The sequence below is a fragment of the Patiria miniata genome, unplaced genomic scaffold (assembly GCF_015706575.1).
Source record: "Patiria miniata isolate m_02_andy unplaced genomic scaffold, ASM1570657v1 HiC_scaffold_30, whole genome shotgun sequence".
Taxonomy (NCBI): domain Eukaryota; kingdom Metazoa; phylum Echinodermata; class Asteroidea; order Valvatida; family Asterinidae; genus Patiria; species Patiria miniata.
In genome coordinates, this window is record NW_024037070.1 from 9124647 (window position 1) to 9143098 (window position 18452).

Here is an 18452-nt window from a genome sequence, read left to right on the forward strand (position 1 = left end):
CGTAAAGATCGAGTTTTCACTCGGGCTTCGACTGAGGTGGTTCTTTTTTCAGACTTTTTCAATGTAAAATGAGAGTGATTTTCACTCTAAAACGTAGTCCCTAATTTCACTCTTTGGAATTTAGAGAGGAGATGCAGCATGCGATGTTGTAGATTGGCGAAAGTACTGTCCAGCAAGTTCTGAGCAAAGTTTGAGGTTTATTTTGTTTTCATCATTTGAACCTTTGCTCCTTAACTAAAATGTATATTAACATATCAACAACAAAAAAACAATAGCATACGGGCCATTACGCAGTTTAATCTTTAAGTATTTTTTCAAGTAAATGGAATGCAAAATAATGTATAAACATTTTGAGATTGTTTTTGTGTGCATTCTTGCGAGGCTGGAATTAAAAGTTTTTAATTTTGTAATCAGTATTATCATAGAGCCAGAATCACCATTACCATAAATGTTCAATCCTCAAACCAAATTCAAAACATGAAATCAACTATGATTTTAATCATTACTTAAACAAAAATATTCAATTGAAAACTTCAAGTTCTTGCAGAAGTACCAAATGACACAGAGTTGCTTATGAATAGCAATAACTACACACGCTTACGTGTATCGAGGCTAAACCTTTATCTAACATTGACGGCTTTTCATATTTTCCCAATTTTAGAGGCACTCACATTGCACAGCTGAGATCTACAGCGAAATATTTACTAAAAATACCCAAAATGACTCTTTCAGTGTCAAGGCATAATGAGATACATTTTGTAATTGTTTTAGAAGAACATAACTTTATAGGTTTTCACCTCTTTTTTTTTTACAAAATGTCCATCTTCATACGACTCACGGAGTCTGTTTATCATATTTAGTATATAAATAACTTAGGAAAATGTACAAAAATAGAAATATGAATATTTCGAGTTCAAAATAAAACCGATTTCATAGAGCCCTATAGGTAAATACATCAGCCGAGCTAAGAAAAGTATGTTACGCAAAAATACAAAATTTAAAAGGTTACAAACAATATGTTATGTGATGCATTTGTTGTTTGTTGTGGTTTCTTAGCTTACCAATAATCTTTCCATTTGTGTCCCATTAACCTAATTTTCAATTTTCATTTTTGCCTTTTTTAGGGGCGCTTTGGTACCTTTTGGGTTTTTATGCTAATGCGAATTTCTATATTCATTTGTGGCGTTGATTGAAGGGACGCACGTGTTGTTGCCCCACGTGCGCTGTGGGCGTGGCCTAATGAATCGGTATGATTTGGTGCCACCAAGCGTCTCAAAAGTCTCCCATTAAGCTGAGTAGAGGGACAGTATCAATTAACTGATCGATATTGTGGAAGTTCCGCTTCGACAATTTCCCAAATCCCTAGAAAGATTTTAGTAAAGCAGTTATCATCCCGAAATAAATAGGAAAATAATAGTTTATCCACTTTAAGTGGAAAGTAATGAGTCCTCTGTACAAACCGACATTTAAAAATAAAATGGAATATAAAAACTGGATATTAACATTCAGCAGTCTTATTCTAAAAAACATTATATTAATATAATTAATTTAGTATAAAAAATAATCCCCTGTGTCATCAGGACCGGATTAAGTGTTCCGTAGGCCCTACTGCACCCTATAGGATATTCATGTACACCAATGTCATGTTGATGCTAAGCGATACTAAGCAAACCAGGCCACACTGTGATATTTTCGTTGGCCCTCAAATTTTTCATAGGTCCCCGAATTTTTCGTAGGCCCTAGACAGTGCCTACCGATGTGCTTGTTGAATAATCCAGGCCTGTGTTTCATACTGAAACTACCGACACGATGAACATCCCTCATTTCTAAGTTGCTTAAAATTGTCAAATTGACTTAAATATCGGATAAAAATCAGCCCATGTCAATGGAATAAATGCCGTTACTTCAGGTGAGTTGCCTCAAACATTAGTTCAATTGATTAAAACATTCATGAGTAATTAATGTTCATAACAATTCATTAAATGAATTGTTATGAGCATCAATCACTCATCAGCTGATAACGGAAGTTCTGTTGAGCATTATCAATTGAATATATCAATGCTATGCTGCAATACGGGATATGAATGTTTTCTGTCGTAAAAATATTGCCAGTTTAATACCTATTTGTCCGTAGATCCAACATATATGGCATGTAAAGTTCTGCCTCGTTGACACAACATTTTCAGATTACTACACCTCTGGAAATATCTGCAATTTATACCTTTTGGATGTTTACAGATATGTTAGTGTACAGAGTATGGAGTTCTATGAGTGGTCTGGTGTATCTGATGTTGTTCAGTCCATCTTGTTGGTAGCGAGATCTGAACGAACGGAGAAGATCGAACCTGAAAAAAAAATCATCAGACGCCAATGTGACTTTAATCTCTTACGTGACTGTCATGTGACTGATATCATTAGTAAATCAAGCAACGAAGGTTGAACGGTGAAGGCGTGAGTAGCAAGTTCATGTAAATTTGGGTTATGAAATGTGCTTACTTTATTATGTGTTCTCGTGAGTTCTGCCAGCAGATGGTTTTTACATTTCATACGATTTATTAATGCAAATGTATCACAAGTTTGTTCCATTTCTTCACAATTCTGCACAAACTCTGAGAAACGTACCTTTCTTTCATCGCTGGAGAGCTCATGTGGTGATGTGTGATGACCTTGTAGTAATTCTCAGGTCCTGTGGTCCTATAAACATTAAGGTTGCGCGCCCTCACTCGTTCAAAGATCTCATCGTCCTCGCCTCCCCAGCCCCAGTATACGTTGGGGAAGCCGTTGATGGTCCGTATATTCTCCCTCGTCATACCAGTGACGGCTCCGAAGAAATTGTGATAAGGTATTCTGACAATGGACAAAATAATGTATGATCAGGAAAGAATGTTCCTATCCTTTACTACATGTATTAAAGTGTATTACCATCGGCTTAAGTTACCGTACACTGCAAAAACTGCAGTGTTAAATTTACACTGTTGGTATCTATATAGGACCATCTGGTGTTAAATTTTACTGGTGTTGTCCTATATAGATATCGAATGGTGTTAAATTAACACTACACTTTTTTTGCAGTGTAGTTGTTTATGTACACCGGCCATTAGTCTGGTTCCACGACCCGACGATTCTTGGATCGGGTAGGCTTATATACCACCGCTATCACGTGGCCACTTGATTACGTCACCAAGAAGTACTCTTCTTGGTGACCGAAATTTGTCGAACTATTTCTCGTTAACAGTCGGAAGCTGCGTCCGAAATTGGTTGTACACTTTCATTGTAAAACGGGTGTCAACGTACCTGTAGTTCCATCTATCCGATCCAGATAACATTCGTTTTGGCATGTTTGTACACCCGTAGTCATTCAGATCACTCAGAGGCACGTGGTCCACATCGTGCAGGACAAAACAGTCCCAGTTAGAGAACTTCAGAGATTCTAGGAAGCCTACGTTCATCAACATGGCGCGGTTGAAAGGCATGTTGTTTTCCTGTTTGGGAACAAGAGGTTGTCGGTCAGCCATGTCTGAATCTTAGGATACTGCTTACTTTTTCCAGACACACTGCACCAAATGTCCGTAGCCGAAGAGTAAATTTTCCGATTCGGAAACGGTCCAATTCCCAGCTTTTGTCATAACCCAATTTAGAATACCCTGGCTGTTGTCTCTTTTAATAAATGTTTTTCCTGTGCTAATTTTCTTGATTTTTCAAGGCGGTTATGCTGGTTGAGCAGTAAAACAACTTCAGCTGTCCTATATACATCTCATTGTTTTAATTGTTAGTGATACATTACAAATGGTGCTGATGGTGGAAGTGGTGATGTAGAGCTAACCATCTCACCACACTGATCACCACCAACCTACCTGGTTCACGGAGTAGATAGCAAACTGCAGGAGTTGTTTCTGGAGCATAGGAACGAGACGTCTTATTAATATCGGCAAGTGATACTCCCGATGTCTGTAAGGAATGATGATGGCAACCTGGGTAGAGAAGGAGGGTTTCATACAGAGTTTTTGCGTTCGGAAGCCATATTTAAGGTTCTTATGTCATTTTAATTTAATAACAATGAAAGAGCAAGAGGTCTACCCATGTGTTGGTCTGTGGAATAAAAGTCCACAACTCCAAGATGCCTGCCAGGAATGCATCTTCTATACCACGCCAACATTTTTAAAGTTTAGCCTGCAAACCATTTTTCCATCTTCCACCTTATCTTGCGTATCTTGTTTGTATAGTTTTAAAGAAGTATAAAATACTAACCTAGCAACCCAAATTAGAGGACTGTATGTTGTTCTTGGTAAGCTTGGAGTCAGTAAGCTAAATACAAGATTTCACTCAAAGAGATGGCATGTATTTTCACCGTATCACTTCTCGAGAAATATCCATTGCACCTAAACTTTAAAGTTTTGTATGTTTTGATTCTGCGTTAAATCTCAAGTGCTGTTGCTCCCGGAATCTTTAAAAGAAAAATCAAATGAAACAGTTTGACAGGATTTTTTGAACGAATGTAAAAAAATAAAAAGGGCGGCACTATTCGTAGAGAAAGTTAGCTGGTGTTCAATGTGCTACATACAGTCAAAAGAGGCAGGCATAAAAGTCACTTAGCATCTCTAAGCTGCTCCATTTAGTTACCTTCCATCTCGGTGTGCAGTGCATTGGCCTCCAGTGTCCTCCGGGTAAGTAGGAGTAATTGTCTAGCATCGCCTCAAGCGGGATGAGACTTCCCAACAGGCGATCGTAGCTACCCGTTCCTCCCGTAGAGGGCGTCTGCAGCGAGGGCGCCCTCATTTGTCGGTTGCCCTCTTCCACGAGGTGTAGAATCTTGTCTCTCATATTCCCGAAGACTTGAGATTCTACTGTGGTCATCGGAGTTTCCTCTAGATGCAGTTCTTTGGCTGCACCGGCTGCAGAATTGTGAAAACGACACAACAAAATCGACACAGTTCATTTATAAGTGTTTTACAGACCATCATGTCATACTTGTTTACAACTTGGCATGTTATGGTCACGTGATGCCGATTTACACCCTTCTGATTACTGCATTTTTATAAAATTATTTATGTGATTTTGAAAAGTATTGGTTGCTGATTTTTCTGTGGGAAATCATGAAGCATTAGGCCTATGTCACAATTTCAAAACTTTTGTTTTGTAATTAAGTTGAGAAGTTGAGTACATCTTAATTTGTGATCCTTGTCAAGTTACTTACAGAGGTTCGGTATCTTCTTCAGCTCTGGACAAGTTTTTCTTGAATCTCCTAGAAGTTGTGTTGCTTTAGCGCTTCCTGAAGGGTTAGCTGGCGAAGTATTTTGGCCTCCACTTGGCAATTTGGCCGGTGATATATTTTGGACTCCACTTGGATATTTGGCTGGTGAAGTATTTTGAACTCCAGTTGGAATTTTGGCCGGTGACGCATTTTGGACTCCACCCGGATATGTATTTTGGACTCCACTTGGCAATTTGGCTGGTGATGTATTTTGAACTCCAGTTGGAATTTTGGCCGGTGACGCATTTTGGACTCCACCCGGATATGTATTTTGGACTCCACTTGGCAATTTGGCTGGTGATATATTTTGGACTCCACTTGGAATTTTGGCCGGTGATATATACGGTGCACCACTTGGCAATTTGGCCGGTGATATATTTTGGACTCCACTAGGAATGTTGACCGGTGATATATTTTGGACTCCACTTGGAAGTTTGGCTGGTGATATATTTTGGACTCCACTAGGAATGTTGACCGGTGATATATTTTGGACCCCACTTGGCAATTTGGCCGGTGATATATTTTGGACTCCACTAGGAATGTTGACCGGTGATATATTTTGGACCCCACTTGGCAATTTGGCCGGTGATATATTTTGGACTCCACTAGGAATGTTGACCGGTGATATATTTTGGACTCCACTTGGAAGTTTGGCTGGTGATATATTTTGGACTCCACTAGGAATGTTGACCGGTGATATATTTTGGACCCCACTTGGCAATTTGGCCGGTGATATATTTTGGACTCCACTAGGAATGTTGACCGGTGATATATTTTGGACCCCACTTGGCAATTTGGCCGGTGATATATTTTGGACTCCACTAGGAATGTTGACCGGTGATATATTTTGGACTCCACTTGTCAATTTGGCTGTTGATGTATTTTGCACTCCACTCGGATGGTTAAGCGGTGGTGCTATTCTGTCTGTTGGTTTGTTGGTTGCTGCTGGGTTCTTCAACACCTGTCTAGCTATATCACCACGGTCCGTGGTCGCTGGAATCAAAATCACAAACTAATAGTTATCTTGTTCGAAATTTAAAATTAATCACTCGCAAAACCATATAATATTTCATGGCCCTTAAAAGTAATTTTAGCGTGTGTACTTGTTCTGTTATTCAATGAGGAACTGCAAATTAATTTACAGTGTGTAAACCCTGAATAGGCCTATTTTTTTTTCATTAAAAGAAGTAAGATTTACTTTTAACTGTGATTCTGGGTTGAAGTTTTTGAGCCTTTAACACATGTTGGGTTTAATAAACCGTTTCCAACACAACCCTCGGTAAAAATCGTCCTCTTTGAAAATCCGGAGGCCTTTTGTAAAATGCTGATAAACATTCGACAAGATGTATACGATATAGAATTTATACGGAATTCAAAAAAAAAATGAAAATGTATCTCACCTGTAGGTGTTGTATTCCTGATGACGCCACTGTTGATATAATAGAGTGCAAACGTGGTCGTACAAACGACAGTTAAGGCCATCAGTCTAAAGAAGGTTTGTAGAGACAGGTTTCTGAGCGGCCCCGCGGATTTCACGGAGGACGGATGCGACCGGCCTGCGCCGCCGAACACTCGCCCGCCTGGTCTCCCATGAGATGAGACTGAATCATCCGGACTGAATATATCTGGTAGATCGATCGATGATGACGATTTCATATCCATGAAACCTGTCTCAGTTCTCCGCGGATACTCCTGAACGTCCTGCTTGTGGTGAAACTGTAAATGTATAAATACATGTACATGTACAAGGGCATACTCTCAGCAGTCATATACCGCCGACCTCACCCTTTTGTTCAGGTTAATTCTTTTCCATTGAATTCCCACTGAATGAAATTGGTTATGCATCAGTGAGCCCGATTATATTGCCTTTTCTATGCACTATGGTGCGAGGGGCATATGCACACGGATTTTTCTAGTTTATGATACACGCAAGGATAGATGTTTTACATGCGAAAAGCAGTGCCGGGTTTTTTTTTTGGGGGGGGGGTTGTTTTTTTCATTTTTTTTTTTGCTGTAGTATACATTCCATACGTATCGTTTATTATTCTAAAGTTTCGATGGAAGTGCTTATTTTTAAATTAATTCAACGCAGCTCTTTTGGTTAAAAATACGTCTGACAACGAAGTTTTCCTAATATAATCGGAATTTGTTATTTTGCACTGTCCCATCTATAGCTGACAGAGATATGCCATGGCCCACGGCACGTACTGTGCAATGTAATTTGTTTATGCAGTCCTTGAAAATGCACCTTTGTGTCCCATTTAACCTTATTTTTAATTTTCGTATTGCCATTTTCAAGGGTAGTTTGGTGCCTTTTTGTTTTTATTACAATGCAAATTTCTATATACATGAGCAAAACTGTGATGTCATTCCGGGCAGAAACCTCAATGTTATGAGCACGAAAAGTTACGAGAATGTTGAGTATTTTACTGTCGTAAATTTCTTCTCTTTGGTGCTTCGTTGTTGTGTCTGTAGATGGCAGTAGACAAGTGAGCAAACTTTTCTCAGAAATGTTGTCAACAGCTATAGAAACTTTTGGTGACGCCATAAGGTCAAAGGGCACAGAGCAACTCACAATGAACTGCAATATACACAGAAAAAAGGGGTCTACCCGATGTTCCCCAATACCGATGTTCCCCGAAATCCTTACGGGTTAGGGTCAGGTTTAGGCTTGGGGAACAACGGTATGCGGGGCACATCGGTATAGGGGAACATATGTACGGTACCCAACCGAAAACGTTTATTGCACTGGTTTAACGGCAAGCTGATCTTTTGTTGTGATCCACAAAGCTGAATACGATCAACGTGAATAGTTCACACAGGCACAAAGTACAGTCGGTCCTTTTTATAGCTCCGTACTATGGTCTTGACAACTACGGATCAGCAAACATGGGCAAACTATGGAAGGCCCAATTTCGCAAAAATGAATGATAGTCATCGGATTCCAAAAAAAGTATCGGATTATTGAAAATTAATAACCGACAAATGCTAACAAAAACCCCAACTTTTTCTTACATAAATGAGGGTGTTAAAATAAAATTCTGGTATAATCTGTTACCAACCACGGCTTAAAAAGATGCTTAAGGGACCCTGAAACACATTTCAATGCGATATATGGACTGATAAGCTTTTAAAGACAAAATTTCGACGAATATTTGGGGTAAAATCACTGAAAAGTGGGGTTTTTTTAATCAGTGAATTTTGCTCAAATCTTCAAAATATTGGGTGTTTGCATGTTTATTGATGCTCCTCTTACCTTCCAACGAATTTCTACAAAGTCTGGAGAAAATTCATTTTTTGGCAAAATTTCATAAAAAAGTAAGGCTAACCCCTTGCCTTTTTTCAATTTTTGGCCAAAAAATGAAATTATTTCAATTTGCTTGGAAAGATGCTGAAGGGACCCTGAAACACATTCCAATCCGAAATATTGACAGATAAGCGTTTTTAGACAAAGATTCTGCAATGTTGGGAGAAAAGTCGTTTTTGGCCAAATTTCATCAAAAATGTAAGGCTAACCCCTTGCTGTTTTTCAATTTTGACCAAAAAATGAAGTTGTTTCAAATTTGCTTGAAAAGATGCTTAAGGGACCCTGAAAAAATGAAATTGCTCCAATCTCCATGGAAAGACTCCTAAAGGCCCCTCGAACACATTTCATCTCGATTTAGGGACAAATATGTCAATTAAAAGAAATTCATATTTTGGCCAAATTTCATTAAAAATGTAAGGCTAACCCCTTGCAATTTTTGTCAATTTTGGTCAAAAAATGAAATTGCTCCAAAATTCCTAGAAAAACTCCTAAGGGCCCCTTGAACACATTCCAACTCATTTAGGGACAGATATATCAATACAAAGAAATTCATATTTTGGCCAAATTTCATAAAAAATGTAAGGCTAACCCCTTGCAATTTTTGTCAATTTTGGTCAAAAAATGAAATTGCTCCAAACTCCATGGAAAGACTCCTTAAGGCCCCTCGAACACATTTTATCTCGATTTAGGGACAAATATGTCAATTAAAAGAAATTCATATTTTGGCCAAATTTCATAAAAAATGTAAGGCTAACCCCTTGCAATTTTTGTCAATTTTGGTCAAAAAATAAAATTGCTCCAAACTCCATGGAAAGCCTCCTAAGGGCCCCTCGAACACATTCCAACTCGATTTAGGGACAGATATATCAATACAAAGAAATTCATATTTTGGCCAAATTTCATAAAAAATGTAAGGCTAACCCCTTGCAATTTTTGTAAATTTTGGTCAAAAAATGAAATTGCTCCAAACTCCATGGAAAGCCTCCTAAGGGCCCCTCGAACACATTCCAACTCGATTTAGGGACAGATATATCAATACAAAGAAATTCATATTTTGGCCAAATTTCATAAAAATGTAAGGCTAACCCCTTGCAATTTTTGTCAATTTTGGTCAAAAAAATGAAATTGCTCCAAACTCCATGGAAAGACTCCTAAAGGCCCCTCGAACACATTCCAACTCATTTAGGGAAAAGATATATCAATACAAAGAAATTCGTATTTTGGCCAAATTTCATAAAAAATGTAAGGCTAACCCCTTGCAAGTTTTGTCAGTTTTGGTCAAAAAATTAAATTGCTCCAAACTTCATGGAAAGCCTCCTAAGGGCCCCTTGAACACATTCCAACTCGATTTAGGGACAGATATATCAATACAAAGAAATTCATATCTTGGCCAAATTTCATAAAAAATGTAAGGCTAACCCCTTGCAATTTTTGTCAATTTTTGTCAAAAAATGAAATTGCTCCAAACTCCATGGAAAGACTCCTTAAGGCCCCTCGAACACATTTCATCTCGATTTAGGGACAGATATATCAATACAAAGAAATTCATATTTTGGCCAAATCTATTAAAAATGTAAGGCTAACCCCTTGCAATTTTTGTCAATTTTGGCAAAAAAATGAAATTGCTCCAATCTTCATAGAAAGCCTCCTAAGGGCCCCTTGAACACATTCCAACTCGATTTAGGGACAGATATATCAATACAAAGAAATTCATATTTTGGCCAAATTTCATAAAAAATGTAAGGCTAACCCCTTGCAATTTTTGTCAATTTTGGTCAAAAAATGAAATTGCTCCAACTCCATGGAAAGACTCCTAAAGGCCCCTCGAACACATTTCATCTCGATTTAGGGACAGATACATCAATACAAAGAAATTCATATTTTGGCCAAATTTCAAAAAAAATGTAAGGCTAACCCCTTGCAATTTTTGCCAATTTTTGTCAAAAAATGAAATTGCTCCAAACTCCATGGAAAGCCTCCTAAGGGCCCCTCGAACACATTCCAACTCGATTTAGGGAAAGATACATCAATACAAAGAAATTCATATTTTGGCCAAATTTCATAAAAAATGTAAGGCTAACCCCTTGCAATTTTTGACAATTTTGGTCAAAAAATGAAATTGCTCCAAACTCCATGGAAAGCCTCCTAAGGGCCCCTCGAACACATTCCAACTCGATTTAGGGACAGATATATCAATACAAAGCAATTCATATTTTGGCCAAATTTCATAAAAAAATGTAAGGCTAACCCCTTGCAATTTTTGTCAATTTTTGTCAAAAAATGAAATTGCTCCAAACTCCATGGAAAGACTCCTTAAGGCCCCTCGAACACATTTCATCTCGATTTAGGGACAGATATATCAATACAAAGAAATTCATATTTTGGCCAAATCTATTAAAAATGTAAGGCTAACCCCTTGCAATTTTTGTCAATTTTTGTCAAAAAATGAAATTGCTCCAAACTCCATGGAAAGACTCCTAAAGGCCCCTCGAACACATTTCATCTCGATTTAGGGACAGATACATCAATACAAAGAAATTCATATTTTGGCCAAATTTCATAAAAAATGTAAGGCTAACCCCTTGCAATTTTTGTCAATTTTTGTCAAAAAATGAAATAGCTCCAAACACCATGGAAAGACTCCTTAAGGCCCCTCGAACACATTTCATCTCGATTTAGGGACAGATATATAAATACAAAGAAATTCATATTTTGGCCAAATTTCATAAAAAATGTAAGGCTAACCCCTTGCAATTTTTGTCAATTTTGGTCAAAAAATGAAATTGCTCCAAACTCCAGGGAAAGACTCCTAAAGGCCCCTCGAACACATTTCATCTCCATTTAGGGACAGATATATCAATACAAAGAAATTCATATTTTGGCCAAATTTCATAAAAAATGTAAAGCTAACCCCTTGCAATTTTTGTCAATTTTGGTCAAAAAATGAAATTGCTCCAAACTCCATGGAAAGCCTCCTAAGGGCCCCTCGAACACATTCCAACTCGATTTAGGGACAGACATATCAATACAAAGAAATTCATATTTTGGCCAAATTTCATAAAAAATGTAAGGCTAACCCCTTGCAATTTTTGTCAATTTTGGTCAGAAAATGAAATTGCTCCAAACTCCATGGAAAGACTCCTAAAGGCCCCTCGAACACATTTCATCTCGATTTAGGGACAGATACATCAATACAAAGAAATTCATATTTTGGCCAAATTTCATAAAAAATGTAAGGCTAACCCCTTGCAATTTTTGTCAATTTTTGTCAAAAATGAAATTGCTCCAAACTCCATGGAAAGACTCCTTAAGGCCCCTCGAACACATTTCATCTCGATTTAGGGACAGATATATAAATACAAAGAAATTCATATTTTGGCCAAATTTCATAAAAAATGTAAGGCTAACCCCTTGCAATTTTTGTCAATTTTGGTCAAAAAATGAAATTGCTCCAAACTCCATGGAAAGACTCCTAAAGGCCCCTCGAACACATTTCATCTCGATTTAGGGACAGATATATCAATACAAAGAAATTCATATTTTGGCCAAATTTCATAACAAATGTAAAGCTAACCCCTTGCAATTTTTGTCAATTTTGGTCAAAAAATGAAATTGCTCCAAACTCCATGGAAAGCCTCCTAAGGGCCCCTCGAACACATTCCAACTCGATTTAGGGACAGATATATCAATACAAAGCAATTCATATTTTGGCCAAATTTCATAAAAAATGTAAGGCTAACCCCTTGCAATTTTTGTCAATTTTTGTCAAAAAATGAAATTGCTCCAAACTCCATGGAAAGACTCCTTAAGGCCCCTCGAACACATTTCATCTCGATTTAGGGACAGATATATCAATACAAAGAAATTCATATTTTGGCCAAATCTATTAAAAATGTAAGGCTAACCCCTTGCAATTTTTGTCAATTTTGGCAAAAAAAGAAATTGCTCCAAACTTCATAGAAAGCCTCCTAAGGGCCCCTTGAACACATTCCAACTCGATTTAGGGACAGATATATCAATACAAAGAAATTCATATTTTGGCCAAATTTCATAAAAAAATGTAAGGCTAACCCCTTGCAATTTTTGTCAATTTTGGTCAAAAAATGAAATTGCTCCAAACTCCATGGAAAGACTCCTAAAGGCCCCTCGAACACATTTCATCTCGATTTAGGGACAGATACATCAATACAAAGAAATTCATATTTTGGCCAAATTACAAAAATAATGTAAGGCTAACCCCTTGCAATTTTTGTCAATTTTTGTCAAAAAATGAAATTGCTCCAAACTCCATGGAAAGACTCCTAAGGGCCCCTCGAACACATTCCAACTCGATTTAGGGACTGATACATCAATACAAAGAAATTCATATTTTGGCCAAATTTCATAAAAAATGTAAGGCTAACCCCTTGCAATTTTTGTCAATTTTTGTCAAAAAATGAAATTGCTCCAAACTCCATGGAAAGACTCCTTAAGGCCCCTCGAACACATTTCATCTCGATTTAGGGACAGATATATCAATACAAAGAAATTCATATTTTGGCCAAATCTATTAAAAATGTAAGGCTAACCCCTTGCAATTTTTGTCAATTTTGGTCAAAAAATGAAATTGCTCCAAACTCCATGGAAAGCCTCCTAAGGGCCCCTCGAACACATTCCAACTCGATTTAGGGACAGATACATCAATACAAAGAAATTCATATTTTGGCCAAATTTCATAAAAAATGTAAGGCTAACCCCTTGCAATTTTTGTCAATTTTTGTCAAAAAATGAAATTGCTCCAAACTCCATGGAAAGACTCCTTAAGGCCCCTCGAACACATTTCATCTCGATTTAGGGACAGATATATAAATACAAAGAAATTCATATTTTGGCCAAATCTGTTAAAAATTTAAGGCTAACCCCTTGCAATTTTTGTCACATTTCAATGCGATATATGGACTGATACTCTTTTTCAATGCGATATATGGACTGATACTCTTTTAAAGACAAAATTTCGACGAATATTTGGGGTAAAATCACTGAAAAGTGGGGTTTTTTTATCAATGAATTTTGCTCAAATCTTCAAAATATTGGGTGTTTGCATGTTAATTGATGCTCCTCTTACCTTCCAACGAAGTCTGGAGAAAATTCATTTTTTGGCCAAATTTCATAAAAAAGTAAGGCTAACCCCTTGCCTTTTTTCAATTTTTGGCCAAAAAATGAAACTATTTCAATTTGCTTGGAAAGATGCTGAAGGGACCCTGAAACACATTCCAATCCGAAATATTGACAGATAAGCGTTTTTAGACAAAGATTCTGCAACGTTGGGAGAAAAGTCGTTTTTGGCCAAATTTCATCAAAAATGTAAGGCTAACCCCTTGCTGTTTTTCAATTTTTGACCAAAAAATGAAGTTGTTTCAAATTTGCTTGAAAAGATGCTGAAGGGACCCTGAAACACATTTCAATGCGATATATGGACTGATACTCTTTTAAAGACAAAATTTCGACGAATATTTGGGGGAAAATCACTGAAAAGTGGGGGTTTTTTAATCAATGAATTTTGCTCAAATCTTCAAAATATTGGGTGTTTGCATGTTAATTGATGCTCCTCTTACCTTCCAACAAATTTCTACAAAGTCTGGAGAAAATTCATTTTTTGGCCAAATTTCATAAAAAAGTAAGGCTAACCCCTTGCCATTTTCAATTTTTGGCCGAAAAATGAAATTGTTTCAATTTGCTTGAAAAGATACTGAAGGGACCCTGAAATACATTCCAATCCGAAATATTGACGGATAAGAGTTTTTAGACAAAGATTCTGCAATGTTGGGAGAAAAGTCGTGTTTGGCCAAATTTCATCAAAAATGTAAGGCTAACCCCTTGCTGTTTTTCAATTTTTGACCAAAAATGAAGTTGTTTCAAATCTGCTTGAAAAGATGCTTAAGGGACCCTGAAACACATTTCAATGCGATATATGGACTGATAAGCTTTAAAGACAAAATTTCGACGAATATTTGGGGTAAAATCACTGAAAAGTGGGGTTTTTTTAATCAATGAATTTTGCTCAAACCTTCAAAATATTGGGTGTTTGGATGTTTATTGATGCTCCCCTTACCTTCCAACGAATTTCTACAAAGTCTGGAGAAAATTCATTTTTTGGCAAAATTTCATAAAAAAGTAAGGCTAACCCCTTGCCTTTTTTCAATTTTTGTCCAAAAATGAAATTGTTTCAATTTGCTTGGAAAGATGCTGAAGGGACCCTAAAACACATTCCAATCCGAAATATTGACAGATAAGCGTTTTAAGACAAAAGTTCTGCAATTTTGGGAGAAAAGTCGTTTTTGGCCAAATTTCATCAAAAATGTCAGGCTAACCCCTTGCTGTTTTTCAATTTTTGACCAAAAAATGAAGTTGTTTCAAATTTGCTCGAAAAGATGCTGAAGGGACCCTGAAACACATTTCAATGCGATATATGGACTGATACTCTTTTAAAGACAAAATTTCGACGAATATTTGGGGGAAAATCACTGAAAAGTGGGGTTTTTTTAATCAATGAATTTTGCTCAAATCTTCAAAATATTGGGTGTTTGCATGTTAATTGATGCTCCTCTTACCTTCCAACAAATTTCTACAAAGTCTGGAGAAAATTCATTTTTTGGCCAAATTTCATAAAAAAGTAAGGCTAACCCCTTGCCATTTTCAATTTTTGGCCGAAAAATGAAATTGTTTCAATTTGCTTGAAAAGATACTGAAGGGACCCTGAAATACATTCCAATCCGAAATATTGACGGATAAGAGTTTTTAGACAAAGATTCTGCAATGTTGGGAGAAAAGTCGTGTTTGGCCAAATTTCATCAAAAATGTAAGGCTAACCCCTTGCTGTTTTTCAATTTTTGACCAAAAATGAAGTTGTTTCAAATCTGCTTGAAAAGATGCTTAAGGGACCCTGAAACACATTTCAATGCGATATATGGACTGATACTCTTTTAAAGACAAAATTTCGACGAATATTTGGGGTAAAATCACTGAAAAGTGGGGGTTTTTTTAATCAATGAATTTTGCTCAAATCTTCAAAATATTGGGTGTTTGCATGCTTATTGATGCTCCTCTTACCTTCCAACGAATTTCTACAAAGTCTGGAGAAAATTCATTTTTTGGCCAAATTTCATAAAAAAGTAAGGCTAACCCCTTGCCTTTTTCAATTTTTGGCCAAAAAATGAAATTGTTTCAATTTGCTTGAAAAGATGCTGAAGGGACCCTGAAACACATTCCAATCCGAAATATTGACAGATAAGCGTTTTAAGACAAAAGTTCTGCAATGTTGGGAGAAAAGTCGTTTTTGGCCAAATTTCATCAAAAATGTAAGGCTAACCCCTTGCTGTTTTTCAATTTTTGACCAAAAAATGAAGTTGTTTCAAATTTGCTTGAAAGATGCTTAAGGGACCCTGAAACACATTTCAATGCGATATATGGACTGATAAGCTTTTAAAGACAAAATTTCGACGAATATTTGGGGTAAAATCACTGAAAAGTGGGGTTTTTTTAATCAATGAATTTTGCTCAAATCTTCAAAATATTGGGTGTTTGCATGTTTATTGATGCTCCTCTTACCTTCCAACGAATTTCTACAAAGCCTGTAGAAAATTCATTTTTTTTTACCAAATTTCATTAAAAATGTAAGGCTAACCCCTCTCCGTTTTTCAAATTTTTGGCCAAAAAAATTATTTGTTTCAAATTTGCTGAAAAGATGCTGAAGGGAATCTGAAACACATTGCAATCCAATATTAACCTCGCTTGCGACCGGCCTAAGTACCTATTAATATGAAAGCATGTTCAATATGCCACCATTGTTTTTATTTTTGTCATGTTTGCATAATTTGTGACTCCTGTACTTCCAGAAATCGCAATCATTATCAAATTCAACACATAATACTCCTCAAGGCTCAATGCTGCAGCCGACACATACATTTATAAACAGCAATTCATTGCAACACATGTTCATCGTGCATTGTTTGCCAAAAAAATTCAATTTTGCCCCAAGGTTACCAGTCATAACTGGGTTTTTTTTGCATTAATTTTAGCACAATATGTAATCGATTGGCATAATTTCCTACCTCCATGATTCAAATAACGGCAATCGATATGTCGACATTGTTTTCATGATGCGAAGCATTGTGATATACATGTACAACAATATACATCCCTACCGTGCATCAGGCTAAATGTACAGGATTTCGCATATTATCACCGTATGTGCGTGTGATACTATAACACTACATTTTTCCCATACATAGTGCAAAGGATAGCCATGGTTGCGAGGGTAGACGGAAAAGATGGCTGTCTTTAAACACGGTCCGTGCATTAACGACGTGTGTCATGCTCAATTAGGAATTCCCACTGGGTTTGCAGGGGCGCAGATAGCTAGGTCAGATTTGTTGGGGGGGGGGGGGGGGACGTGAAAAAGAGCACTCACCCATCAGTGCTGCCGTACGTGGAAGCTAGACAGGTTTTTTTCCCCCACAGGTCACTTGGCCTCCGTAAACGGTTGGGGGGGGGGGGGGGGGGGGGCGATATCATCTTCCTAAGGGGGCGCTGTTCAGACCGCACGATTCACAATAGGTGGCACTTTTCAGGCCGGTATGTACATTAGTTGTAGTAATCAGGTAGAGTTATCTAAATTTCCATTTTTAGAAAAAAAATAGTCAACGTTTTTCTATTTGGAGTGAAGGGAATTCTGCCGAGGTATCCCCTTTCATTTATACAATCAAACCCCAACTCTTATGCATGCAAATATTACTAAGAGGAAAACTCTCGAAGTCAACGGGGTATGAAGAGGGCTGACCCCCCCCCCCCCCCCAGCTACCATTCGGGCGCCCTTAATTTTGCCACTTTGAAGAAAAAATAATACTTAATCTGTTCAATGACTCCCCCAGCGGCGTACGTCCGCCCCCCGGTGAATAATACTACACTTGACTCTCCATGAAATTAAGTCCCAAGAAAGCACATTAAATAAATATATTAAATCGCCACAAAAAGCCCTCAAAACGAGAAACATAAAATAGAAAAATAAAGAACGAATGATTAAATGTCTTGTGTCTAGAAGACATGAATTAAATATGCAAAAAAAGGAATTTTAATATTCAAAACAATTCGTATACTGCATATACAATTCTCTTCAAAAACATTCTCAAACAATCCGAAGGAGATTTAATAACATAACTTAATTATATCTGGAGAGGATTATTTAAATCAGGAATGTAACCATTTGGTAGAACGGACAGTAAGCTATATCCCCAATCCAATCTGCCTCAATATTGAAATATTATCAATGACAATATTTAGATATTGATCATGGTTATAGCGCTCAAAATTCCAGAAGGATTTGCATCATCTGTCTGCCACTTGTGTCCACTTTTGTCAAAATTGCAACTACAGGGTGAGTCAAAAAAGCGAAACCCAAATGTCGGGAATATTGTTCTTTTAGTACATATATTCTTTTAGTACAAGAATCATTCAAATCACTCATGTACTTTCAAGTTGCGGGGTTTTAAACACAACCACCGTTTTAAAGTTCTATCCACGAATCACAAGAAGGTGAGTGTTCTTTCCGCAAAACGAAAACGAATCACATTGGGATGTGTGTGAATTGTTTTCGTTTTGCTGAAAGAACGCACCCCTGTTTTGTGATCTGTGGACAGAACTTTAAAACGGTGGTTGTGTTTAAATTCCGTAACTTGAAAAGTACACGAGTGATTTGAATGATTCTTGTACTAAAAGAATGCTTATGAATTGGGCTTTCATATACATTTTGAAAGTGCTACATGCGGAACTTCACAAAAAATGGTACTGACATTTGGGTTTCGTTTTAGTTTGCGACTCAGCCTCAGTGTACTGCCAATATTATTTTGTTTTCAATGA

General features: G+C 37.1%; 1 protein-coding gene across 2 annotated transcripts; it reads right to left on the minus strand.

Annotated features, from left to right (window-relative positions):
* Positions 1-274: 274 nt before the first annotated feature.
* LOC119739380 lies at positions 275-17060 on the minus strand. Of its 2 annotated transcripts, XM_038214308.1 has the most exons (8): positions 17008-17060; positions 6652-6967; positions 5195-6244; positions 4621-4892; positions 3855-3971; positions 3295-3482; positions 2623-2847; positions 275-2345 (listed from the first exon to the last, which is right to left on the minus strand). In XM_038214308.1, the coding sequence occupies exons 2-8, from the start codon at positions 6911-6913 to the stop codon at positions 2216-2218; spliced, it is 2244 nt and encodes a 747-aa protein (XP_038070236.1). In that variant the 5' UTR covers positions 6914-6967; positions 17008-17060; the 3' UTR covers positions 275-2215. The 2 variants fall into 2 exon arrangements, with proteins under 2 accessions (XP_038070236.1, XP_038070235.1); XM_038214307.1 differs by lacking the exon at positions 17008-17060 and having other exon boundaries at positions 6652-7056.
* Positions 17061-18452: the final 1392 nt, after the last annotated feature.

Excerpts from the sequence above, each read along its gene's own strand:
- LOC119739380 (XM_038214308.1), bottom strand. The coding sequence starts at position 6,913 with ATGGATATGAAATCGTCATCATCGATCGATCTACCAGATATATTCAGT. Across the intron at positions 6,245-6,651 it reads CAGGAATACAACACCTACAG|CGACCACGGACCGTGGTGAT; the intron begins GTGAGATACATT and ends TTTTGATTCCAG. Across the intron at positions 4,893-5,194 it reads GAAGAAGATACCGAACCTCT|CCGGTGCAGCCAAAGAACTG; the intron begins GTAAGTAACTTG and ends ACAATTCTGCAG.